Source organism: Vombatus ursinus, unplaced genomic scaffold (genome assembly GCF_900497805.2).
Source record: "Vombatus ursinus unplaced genomic scaffold, bare-nosed wombat genome assembly UNPS02014893.1, whole genome shotgun sequence".
In the NCBI taxonomy this organism is placed as follows: domain Eukaryota; kingdom Metazoa; phylum Chordata; class Mammalia; order Diprotodontia; family Vombatidae; genus Vombatus; species Vombatus ursinus.
The window spans coordinates 4,677,083-4,689,933 of NW_020954671.1; the positions used below are offsets into that span (position 1 = coordinate 4,677,083).

A 12,851-nucleotide genomic window follows, 5' to 3' on the forward strand; every position below is an offset into this window, starting at 1 on the left:
GCTCTGGGCATTTTCTTTGGCTGTCCCCTTAAAACACTCTCCCTCCTGTGTTCACATTACTGACCTCCCTGGCTTCCTTTCAAATCCCAACTAAGATCCCACCTTCTACAGGAAGCCTTCCCCAATCCCTCTTAATTATAGTCCTTTCTCTTTGTTAATTATCTCCTATTTATCCTGTATATTGCTTGCTTTGTATCTGTTTGTCTGCATGTTGTCTTCCCGACTAGATTGTAAGCTCCTTGAGGGCAGGGACTGTCTTTTACCTCTCTTTGTATCACCAGCACTTAGCACAGTTCCTGACACATGGTAAGTGCTTAATAAATGTTTGTTTATTGGTTGACATATTTACATCAGTGACCAATCTTTTCATATTAAGGTAGGGGATTATATTTTTTATAATGACATCCTGTGCTCACTATATCCAGTGTTTCCCAGCTCTCTTCTTTAAAAAAGTATTCATGTTATACAAATATGGGGTTTCTGAGGAATATAAAGGTACTCTTTGATTTTATAATTCTTATTCATATTTTCCAGCATACTTTTCACTGTTCTACCTAATGCCATTCTTCAAATTGAAGTTCTTAAGATTTTAAGGTATATTTTGAATTGGTTTGAAGAATCTTAACAATTTTTTTATAGAATTTCTCTACTTCTCAACTCACTGCACCAAATGTCACATAAGCCATGGTTGTCTTAATATTCTTTTGCTTGTGCCCATCATGAACATTGTGAGGACAGATGATCAGTCCCATGAAATTAAGTTTCTTTTTGGCCTTGGGAAGTTCAATGAAATAAACTAAATTAACAAGAGAGTTTATGAAACACCTGTTGTTCTAGGCACTGGGAACTCCATCAATTCCTTTATTTCCATTCCAAGGAAAATTTTTGATCCACCTTTCCATTTCTCTACAACTTCCTTATGCTTTTTAGGTTCAGTTTTAGCAATACAAATTTTCTTCCTAAAATGTAGCATATGAAACTGAACATAGTATTGGAAATATGGTTAGACCAAGGCTATCACCTCCCTTAACAACTATCATTGTAACCATTGCCATTTTCACCAAATAATGTGGGCTAAGTTTTGTTTTTTGGGTTTTTTTACTATTTAGGATACTTTGGAGTAATTGTGTAGAACATGTTACAGAAATTGCCCCTGACCACATGAGTTTAGTCTAATCAATATAACTGTATATTTTTTAAAAATTATAATACTGTTCATTGTCTTATTCTAAATTTTATTTGCTTTTCTTCTCATTTCCAGACTACAGCAATGAAAAAAATAATGTATTATACTATGCGTATAAAAACCGTTCATAGAAACCTTAATGAGGAACTTGAGAAGCTGAATGAAAGAAAATGCAAATTGCAGAAATTGCCAGAAGAACGTATAAAAATACTTAGCTTCACTATAAAAAATGTGAGTTTTAATATTTTAAAATTCTGAATAGGTTTATTTGGGAAAATGTCAAAAATATTAACACTGCAAATTTTTCTCTTTTTTGATTGAATAACATACAAAATTTTATTTTAGGCCATCTATACAGTAGACTATCATCTGAGTTTGTAAGGCATCACTGCCAGAATGGTCATCTTAAAGCAGAGGTGTCAAACTCATGTTCTTGTGGCCTTCAAAACTCCTGAGAAGTAGGGGAACCATATTAAAATGGAGCTGGGAAATATTTATCAAAGTAAATAAAAATACAGCGAAACATAGATAATTTGTGTTTTTCTAAGTTAGTGTGCAGATTGCAGGGATTTGTTTCTATTTGAATTTTTACACCACTATCTCAAAGCATAGTCCTGACCATGACATTCAAGAATCTTCAGTGAGTCCCTGTTGACTGTAGGATAAAACATGACATCCTCAGCCTGTCATTTAAAGCATTTCACAATGTGGCTTAGTCTGCCTTTCTATATTTATTTCCCATTGTTCCCCATCATGTATTTTATGTTCTGGCCAAATTGGAGAACTTATTATTCCCAGAATTCAGCATTTCATCTCCAGACCCTGTGCTTTTGCCTCATCTGTCTCCCATGATAGGAATGTAAATGCGAGATAATTCTTCTCACCTCTGTACTTTAGAATCCTTAACTTGCTTCAGATATACACTTCTACGGGAAGCTTTTCTTGATATCCCTGGTTAGTATTCTAGTGCTCCTCAAACGAATGAGTTTTTCCTCACTTGTTTATATTTTGTATCCTCTAGTAGAATGTAAGTTCCTTGAGAGCATGACTACTTTTTTGTTTTTATTTTTTTACACCCAGGGCATGCTTTGCACATGGTAGGCATTTTAAAGATTTGAATCTATTTGAATTTCCTTAGAAAACAATGTTCTAGTTCTAGGTTCCAGACCTTAAGTTACGTTCTGTGTCTAATAATTTATGGTAAACAAAAAAATCAGGTTTATTTACAGAACAGATAAAAGAAAAAAAGTCATAACTAAACATGAGTCTGTCAGTATATGAATTATATGAATCTATCACATCTAAGTAAGTTAGGTTAAGTTATATTTCTGCTGCATTTTTATTGGAAACTAAGCAGACTATATGCATAGTATACTTCCTCGTTTCAGTGCTAAAATACTTCCTTGTTGTTGCTATTAGAATATAAAATAAGGTAAGAATTTTAAACCGAACCACAACTTTTTCATTGTATTCTATGGTGCTTTTTCTGTTAGAGTATATTGGATTGTCTTGTTTTAAGATTTCTAAAAGGTAGAATCTTATCATTTGAAGTTTAACAGTTTCAGTTTTAAATATGAACTAGGAATCAAGACATTTACCCTTGACCATAGGATCAAAGTTTCTGAAGTATTTTTTATCACTTATAAGATCTAATTAAACATTTGAAGTCAAAGCTCTAGATGTATAAAATAGTATGTGTATATGTATGTATATACATATGCTGATTTTTATGTTAGTAGCTTCAGACTCAGCAGATGTATTTTCTGGTTACCAATCGGTGGTTACAGGCATACTCACATACTTTAATATCAATATGAAAGACAACAGTACAATAGGGGCTCACATTTATATAGCACTTTAAGGTTTTTGAAGCTCTTTACATGCGTTATCACAGTTGATCTTCATAACAACCTTTTGAAGTAGGTGCTGTTATTATTTTCATTTTATGGATAGGGAACTGAAACGCAGAGGGGTTAATTGATTTACCCAATGTCATAAAAGGGCATACTAGGAGACATCTAGTGGCACAGTGGATAGAGCACTGGGCCTGGATCAGGAAGACCTGCAATCAAATCCAGCCTCAGACACTTAGTAGTTGTGGTACTCTAAGCAAGTCAATTACCTTCTCTAAGCCTCAGTTTCCTTAAATGTAAAATGGAAATCATAGTAGCACCTACCTTACTGGATTTTTGTGAGGGCCATATTAAATAGTATTTGTAAAAAGCACTTGACATAGTAACTGGCATATAGCACCTACTATATGTATCTACTATAGTACCTACTTTTACCTGCTGTAGTACCTACTATATATTCTAGATAAATGGTTATTCCCTCCTTCCTCTTCTTCCGGTATAGAGCTAGTATCTGAGGCAGGTTGCAAAAACAGGTCATCTCAACTCAGCCAAAAGCCCTATATGCTGTGCAAAACTGACTCCTACACTGAATCAGTTCTCTATAAATAGTTATGCACATATACATATCTTCTGCCCTTCCTGAAGAAGGGGAGCCAAATCCTCTGAGGAAGGAATAACTACTTAGCGATTCACAGGTGCCATCAGGGGTGGTATCATCCGGTAATAGTGTTTGTAGGGAATTGAGGCAGCAATTTGTTAACCTAAAAACAACACAGATTGTTATCATGTTGGGACATTTATTAAGGAAGTGACCGAAAATCTCCCATAATCAAATCTGATGACTATGAGAGTCTCCCTATGGTGATTCTTACATGCACAAAACTCTTCTTAAAGTTTATGGAGCTTTGAGCAATAAATTAAAAACTAACGGGACATTTGGGTAGTATTTTCATCACTGTCCAGTCAGACCGATACAAGGGAGTGAGAAGAGGAAGGCATATTTAGGAAGTGAACAGATAGTTAGTAAAATTATCTGAGTATAAGATTTGGATTTGTGAATTATGGTTAAAATATAGAAATGATGGACCCCTGTCTGGGTGTGTAACATACCTAAAGGGCAGAAAAATTATATTTACCTGAAGCCTTTAAAATTTAATCAAAAGGGCTTTAAAGTGAAAAAGAAAGGGAAACAGAAAAAACTGCCTATGTGTAGTGACCAAACATACCATAAATATGACTGCAGTATAAGAAAAAAACCAATACATGTAAGTTACTTGGGACAAACAATAATTTTGACATGGTTTCATTTTGTATCAGCATAGGTCATGCATGCTAGTGTGCTTCTTCTGTCGGACCTTGACCAGGCAAAGCCAGGCTGGTCAGGTTTCCCTACGTCTATCAGTTAGTTGAGTGCTGGATTTCATGTCATAAACATATTTCATTGCTTTCTTTTGTTCCATTTGTAATTCTGTGATTTTTAAGAATGTCTATCACTGCAAAGAAGTGTCTTGAAGAATACACGTCAGTGACTGTTAAGGATATTGCAGTAGTATTGGTTTTCAAGTGTTTTAATAATCATTTAAGTCCACAGTGAAACAGGATCAGCCATGCTGAATACAGAAGAAAATATGGGCTAAATTGAAAAACACCACCACAAACTGACAAACTGTCATTGTAAAACAGACTAATTCATCCTCAGAAAACAAGCAAGGATTTTCAGAGGGCCCTGGAAGCTTGAGGAGTCGTTATTAATCCCTCTATATATGGCACTGGTTACTTGGAGAAGAGGAAGAAAATAAATTAAAAAAACAAAACAAAACAAAAACAACCCTACTTACTAATTGCTACGAAGAAAAAATGCCTATAATAAGCAAAAGACCATGCAAATATTAGAATTGAGGATTAGGAAAGATAATTTTTATGTAGAAACTAACTTTTATTCAAGATAATAATAATACTCTTTTTAGAAGACAGGTGAGCTTATAAGATCTGTGCATCTTCATCATGTTATGAAAATTTCAAAGCCGAAAAAAAATGTTGGGGGAATTTTTTTTACTTCTACTGTGCTGAGTGGTCTTATTCCCATTAAGAAAATGATGACCTCTGACAAATATATTGTTATACTGAGAAGCATAATTGTTCTAGAATGCCAGAGATAGAGATAAACAGCTCTAACATAATCTTGAACCATGCCACATGTTATGAAGGGTTAAGAAATTTACTTGAGAGACAAAGACAGATATTTGTTTTGTTTGTTTGTTTTTTTAGCTAGGCAATGGGGTTAAGTGACTTGCCCAGGGTCACACAGCTAGTGAGTGTCATGTGCCTGGGGTCAGATTTGAACTCAGGTCCTCCTGACTCCAGGGCCGGTGCTCTATCCACTGTGCCACCTAGCTGCCCCCAAACATGTTTTAATGGCCTGGAAACCAGCCCAATTTAAACCCTATCAAAAACATATGGGCTAGATTTGGGAAAATGGACTATTCTTCAAAAGTGCTCTTAATATCCAATGTGATAAAAGTATATTTTTGTGTTGAAGAATTAAAGAATATGTGTCAAAGTCATGTAAACCAAGAGACTGTAGCAAAAAGTTGACTTACTACATATTAAAAGTTATTTTAAAAGATGTAATAAGTTCTGAGGAGTATCATATGTCACTAAGTTTATTTTATTTTGTTCCAGTTATTTTTGCACACTACTTCAGAATTAGAAATTCTCAGAATTTTTAGGAGAAAAAAAATCGAAAAAAGAGTCTGAATCCAAGGCTTCAAATGTCAGTATAGATGTGCACAAGCTTTGGGTTATATGGAGAGTGAATTAGAGATGTCAATGCAAGGAGTCAAACTAAGTAAAATGAGATCCATGACTGAAGCAAAATTATGGAAAAGCGTACCTTACTTAAATGAGTGGCTGGGTGGCACAGTGAATAGAGCATTGGGCCCATTGGAGTTAGAAACACCTAAATTCAAATCTGGCCTCAGACACTTACTAGTTGTGTGATCCTGGGCAAGTCACTTACCTGTTTGCCTCAGTTTCCTCATCTGTAAAATGAGCTGGAGAAGGAAATAGTAAACCACTTCAATATGGTTGACAAGATAATTCCAAATTGGGTCATGAAGAGTCAGACACAACTGAAATAACTGAACAACAAAAATACCTTAATCAGAAAAACCCAGGCTATATAAGCCCCCCTTTGTCCATGGAGCTTAGATTCATCGAGGCATCACCCAAAAGCCTTTTGGATAGCAGTGATTCCAGCTCAGTATCTGCAGCCATTATCCTGGGAGCACCCCCTGTGGAGGAGCAGCCTGGTAACTGCTGTTCTTGCCACCAAAGCCCTTGACACTGTCAGACAGTTCCCCATCAGAAACTGATGTGACGTCAGTGGAAATAGCATTAAAGAAAAGGCATGACCATCTGCTTTGTTGCTAAGAGCCACAGAACCTTTTCAGTCTGACTTGCAGCTGAAAGAGCCCTTCCATGTGTATTATTTCCCCATTAGAATATGAGCTCCTCAAGAGCACAGACTGTTACATTTTTCTGTTTGCTTCTCCATGGTTTTGCATATAGTAAGCACTTAATTAAATACTTTATTCATTCGTTCATCTTTTCATTTATTAAATGTTGGAGGCTGTCTTGAAATAAGGACAATAATGATAATAACAATAGCTATAGCCTATACACATATATGTATATATGTAAACACATACATACATGTATATATGTATGTGTATACGTATAGTATGCAATATTTTGCAGTTTAAATGCACTTTCACATTTCCTGTTTTCAACCCCATAAGAGCCCTTTGAGGTAAGCGAGGCAAGTTTTATTATCATCATTTTGCAGAAAAGGAAACTGAAGCTAAGACAATTTAATCAGTTGGTAAGTGATGTGACCCAAGAAATTTTCTTGCCCTAGACCCAATGTATTTTCTATTGCATGTACCATTATTTTTGGAATTAAAACATCATAGTTGGAAATGCTTTAATAATGTCATCTATCAATTAAAATTCAAGCATAAGCTCCTTCCAAAGGCTCCTCCTTTTACCTCCTTCATTTCTCACCTTTCCAAACATCTTAGACCCTCGGTCTTATTAGCTTGACATCTCTTTGTCTTTCCTTTGTTTCTGTAACACTGATCTTTCCTGGATCTCTTCTTGTCTGACCACCCTTTCTCTGTGTCCTCCCTAAAGGTGGGTCCTGCCATGGTTCTGTCCTGGGCCCTCTTCTCTCCCTATACTTTTCCCTTTGGTGATCTAATTCATTCTCATGAGTTCAGTTTCTAGGTGGCACAATGGGTAGAATGCTAGACTTGAAGTCAGGAATACCCAAATTCAGATCCAGCCTCAGCACTTACTAGCAGTGTGATATCCAGCAAATCATTTAACTTATGCCTATTTCCTCATCTGTAAAAATGGGGATAATAATAGCACCTACCTCCCAGGGTTTTGTGAGGCTCAAATGAGGTATCTGTAAAACACTTTGCAAACCTTAAAGTGCTATATAAATGCTAGCAATTATTATTATTTTTGTTATTTAATTAGCAACACAAGGCAGGTGACTCCCCAAATTATATATCCAGGCCTTTTCTCACTCCTGAATTTCAGTTGTCTCTCCAACTGACTGTTTGATACCTATACCTGGATATCCCTTTAGTACCTGGAAATCACCATTTTCCAAATAGATTTCACTATCATCCCTTCTAACTCAGCCCTCCTCCAAACTTTCCTGTTTCTGTTTATGGTACCTCCATTCTGCTAATCACCCAGGTTCAGAAGCTTGGAATTAAGCCTATCCTCTGTCTCCTAAACCCCCTCCATCAGTTGTCAGGTCTTATGTGTTCTCTGTCTTAACATCCAACCTATTCTTTCCACCCACATACAGTCACCACTCTAGTTCACTTGCTCTTGAACTGTTGAATGATCTCCCAACTAGTCTTCTTCCTCTTAGTCCATCTTCCAGGCTGATGCGAAAATCATCTTCCCGAAGCAGCAATCTAGGTTATTCCACCAGTATCTCTCTAACACCCTTCAAAAGTATGCCTGTAAGCTACTCTTCTAGATTTATTTTATTTTATTCCCCTATCTACATTCTATGTTTCAAACAAACTGGCCCACTGGCTATTCTCCAAGCTTGGCATCCCATCTGTGCCCTCTCTGCCTTTGTAGAGATCATCCCCTGTGCCCTGAGTGCACTTTCTCCTTACTGTTTTGTCTTGGAATATTTCTTCCAAGTCTCAGCTTAGGGACCATACCCTGTAGGATATCTTTTGTGATTCCTCAGTTATTGTGTCTTTTCCTTTATCAAATTATCTTATATTAACTTAATCTGTATTACATGGCATAGCCCCTAGTAGAATTCATTTGACCTGAGGACAAATACTATTTTTCTTTTCTTTCTTTGTAACTCTGGCATTTACAGTGCTTTGCCCATAGTAAATACTTAACACTAGAAAAACCAGGTGTTTCAGTTGATACTAAAATTTTTATTTTGAAATAAAAATACCCATTCTATCTTGAGGAATTTTTTAGTTTCTGTCACATTAATATTTGTTGAATTTAATTGAATGCTGATGTTGTGGAAGTGGTCAATTCAGGTGACTAGGACTACGAGTTTTAACCAAGAAATTCACCTGTGACATAAAAGAAGACCTGTATGTTAAGTTTTTTCTGCTTGAGGAAACCTTCCCAGACCAAGGCATTCCTATTTCCAAGGCACCTGTGGCAGCAAGAGGCCCCGGGCAGTGCATTACTTCCACACTCAGTATACTCAGTTTATATTAATTTTTCCTTTGGGATATTGTTATTTTATTGTATATCTTTTGTCAGATAAATTGAGGGTGGTGACAATGTCTGCTCCTCTTTTTTGTCCACATAGTAGACATTAAAATGCTTTTGACTGTTATAATTATAAAGCCAAAATCAAACCTTTGACATGATTTCATGTCAAGGTTCATATTTAACTAGAATTCATCAACTTCAAAACTTTCAAGACAGTTTTTCTCTGATGACATAGCCTTTGAGAACATAATGTGCTTGATTTCTACTGGATTAAATCAAAATAGATAGTTGAACTGTATATTTTAATTCACTCCTTCCAAATATCTAAGATCTATCAATATGGATGATCCTTCCATTGAAACTGTGTTCAGGTCTTTCTTACCTTAGTGCATACGTTCCCAAAGTGGGCAATAGCATTCTCTGCAAGGTGTAGAATGATCCAGGCGGGCAATAGTAGCCTCACGTGATGCAAATTAAAAAAAAAATTGAAGGTTTAAAGAAAGTAAATTTCCAAGGGGGGCACTGAGTAATTTTTTTTAAGGAGGAAGTAAGCCAAATAAGTTTGGGAACCTCTGCCTTAGTGCATACAATCTTTATGAGTTGTTATGGCCAACGCAAATCATCATCTGGTAGCTATTCTTCAAATGAAGGTTAGTCCTCATACAGCAAACACACAGGCTGTTTGTTTCAATGACATACTTGAGAACTGCAGGACGTCCACATGCCATGATCAGCCATGAGTTGGACTTTAGTGTATATTTTAATGAACCGAAAAATCTTGTTCTGTCAAAAATGTAATATTTATCATGCAGATATGGACTTTGTTATGTTTTACTTTTAACTTTGATACCTGGCATGTCATGTTGTTTTTTTAACAGCTGGAATGGGAATTAGAAGAACTACAAATAAATGGGAAAATTCACAATGAAAAATCTCATCATGGTAAAAAGTCTCACTATGACAAATCCAATAATGAAATTTCTATTGAAGAATCAAATTTTGAAAAGAAATACTATGAAAAACGAAATGCTCTCAATGAAAGGATAGCATTCTGGAACAAAAAATTAGATGAGTATGTTTGTTGAATTATGTAGACACTTCATTTTAAAACATTACATTAGGCTAAAATGTCAATTATTGTAATATACAGATCAAAAATTGAAATCAGGTCCATGTCTTTAGGAATAGAAAGTATTTCCAGTATCGTGTCATTAAACAAATTATGAAATATATTCTTAGTCCAATTCATAGATAATGTGTGGTCAGTACTTAACCTTGAGGATTAGTGGAATCTACCCTCACTGGTCACACCTTCCCTTTTCCCACTGCCCTTTGGGGGTGCCAAAGCAGAACCCCAGGAAACAGGGGAAAGGGTATCCTGTTATGCCTTGGTGTTCTAATGTAAATAAGGTAAATAAGAGATGTCATTGGTGCTAAAACTGCCTTTAATTTTTGAACTCACGGTTCAGTTCAGCTGCAATTAAGTCATGTGATCTAGAATCATTTGGTTAGTCTGATTCAAGATACTCAGATTTATTTGTCTCAATAGAGCTTAACAGAGAAATATGTATGTATGTATGTATGTATGTATTTCTGGAAGAGCAGCATATTACATATACCATTTGTTTAGTTTTAATTTAGCTGGTAGCATAAACTTCAATCAATGGTATGCAGCAGAAATATAAGATAGAAAATGTGGCTAAGAATATGACTTTGTGCTTATTTATTTCTTAAGTAGAACACTGTAAAAATGTTAGCTATTTCTTTACACTCTACAAAGAGTTTCTAATACTGCTATGTTAGAAAGTTAGCAAAGCTCACAGTGGTTATTTTAATTGCTAAGGATAGAACATTGTTAAAAATTAGCATATGCTAAATTTTAGAAAACAAACTTTATTTTTATTTGTAGCTTCTTTGCTCATTAAAAAGGCTTATATTTTAAGCTATGTGAATCACAAATGATACATTTAAAATTTTTTAAAAACTTATAAAAATACTGTGGTAAAGTAGTTCATTCATTGCAGTATGTTTATGTGTGTTTTTCCCCAATAGAATAGAAACACTTTATCAGAATGAAGTCAAACGAAAGAAGAAAAAATATGGTTTACTAGTGCCATTTTTGTTCATTGAATTGGAAACAGTGGGGAATATCCAGTTTGAAGAAGGCACACCATCACATGACTGGTAAAAGTGTTTGAAATTTACTATCAGATTTGTAAATAATTTTTTTTACTACTCAAATAAACATGAACAGACTATAATTTGAGTTGAAAAGATCTGATGTTTCTAATCCGTGCTAGAAGCAATGGTGGGTTATAGCTCAAAAATTAAATTGGCCAGGAAAAACTGGGAGTGAAGAATAGAAAGCTGGTATGAGAACAGACTAACCCACAGAAATACTTGGGAGTTCACAATCAAAACAGAACTAGGTAGACAGTCAGGATGCACATAGATATTGCAGGTAACAGAAAAGTATGCACTGAAACTCGGTTGGTAGGCAGTCAAGAACCAGGAGGAAGAGTACCAATAATGAAGGGCAAAACAGAACAAAAATGAGATAATCAATGTATAATGAACAGTGCTCAGAGCATATGTGCTCATAAAAATGTATGCATAAATGTGTTAGAATCTGCAGGGTAATTATGGTATAAATAAAATTCATGCTAATTCCCATGTAAGTGATGAAAGGCCCTTGAAAAATACCCTGGAATAGTTTGAATAATTTTGTTTAAATTTTCATCTATATTCAGTGTGTGTACCTAAACATAATTAGTACCAACTATCTGTTTCTTTTACCTGATACAAAATTAGCTCTTAAAAAAATACTGAAAGAAAATTATGCAAAAGTAAAATGACTAAGATATATTTAGATAATTGTGGCAGCCTAATTTTAAATTTCTGAATAGCTTTAATTGATTTTGGTAAGTATTAACAAATATATATATATTTAAAAATATGAATAACCTTGGCACTTTACTAGGGAGAAAATCAAATGTATATTGACAGAGTTTCAAGTACAATTTTCAACTTTAGTGTAGTCTTAATATGGCCCCCTCTGCAGTTTCTTTCACTTATGTTGAGATCATTTTAAAAATGCTTTAGATTGCTGTGTGTGAATAGTTTGTAATTGTAGTTTCATTTAAATATTAACTTATTTTTTAAGTCAAGAATATAGATTTGAACATGGAGCAGTTAAATCTAGCTAGAACCCCAAATTAAAAAAAAAAAAAGTTCTTTCTACCGAAGTTATCTTTGTGTAATCCTTTAAAAAAAAAAAGCAATGTGATTTCCTTATTCCTTATTATATACCTTGTTCGGTATTCCTTAAGATTAGCTAGTGTCTGAGGTCAGATGTGAACTCGGGAAGAAGAGTCTTCCTGGTTCTAGGCCCAACACTCTGTCCAGTATGCCACCTAGTTGCCCACCAACTTCTGTGTGAAGGTTTTTGTGAATCTCCAAGCTGCTAATGCCTTTTCCCTCCCAAATGATCTTATATCTACTTTTATACATTTTCTGTATCCTTATGTATGTACATGTTATCTCCCATGGCTAAATTGTAAACTCCTCAAGAGCAGATACTGTTCTCCTTTTGTTGTTGTATCCCCGGTGCCTAGCACAGTGCCCAGCCCATACTAAGTACTTAATAAATGCACATCAGTTGGTTGAATTGTACTTCTAAAGGAGGATCCTTCATGCAAAATAGCTATGGTTAGGTTATTATTCTTACATCAGAATGACTAACAGTGAACCCAGATAAGACCCAATTTACCAGATACCCTAAACTGAACAGGCTAACCAGGGACCCCAGTGACAGAGGTGGGGAGAAGAGAAAAACAAAGAGGCATGTCTACTTGAGTCAGTAGGATCAAGAGAAATAGTAAGAAATCCTCAATCAACAAAGCTCCAGACACTAGCATCAGACAAAGCAAGAAGCAAAGTCAAGTGCATCACAGCGGACACGATTTCAGCTAGTATCATTGTAATAGGAAAGGGGAATGCTGGGATTAGAATCATTTCAGCAAAGTTACAGC

General features: G+C 35.3%; 1 protein-coding gene across 1 annotated transcript in view; it reads left to right on the forward strand.

Annotated features, from left to right (window-relative positions):
* Window positions 1-12,851, forward strand: part of LRRC9 (leucine rich repeat containing 9) — a 128,341-nt gene that overhangs the window by 22,178 nt on the left and 93,312 nt on the right. Inside the window, exons 7-9 of the mRNA XM_027842920.1 lie at window positions 1,262-1,417; window positions 9,699-9,892; window positions 10,873-11,004. Coding sequence (XP_027698721.1) covers window positions 1,262-1,417; window positions 9,699-9,892; window positions 10,873-11,004 — 482 coding nt within the window. The remainder of the gene's footprint in view (window positions 1-1,261; window positions 1,418-9,698; window positions 9,893-10,872; window positions 11,005-12,851) is intronic.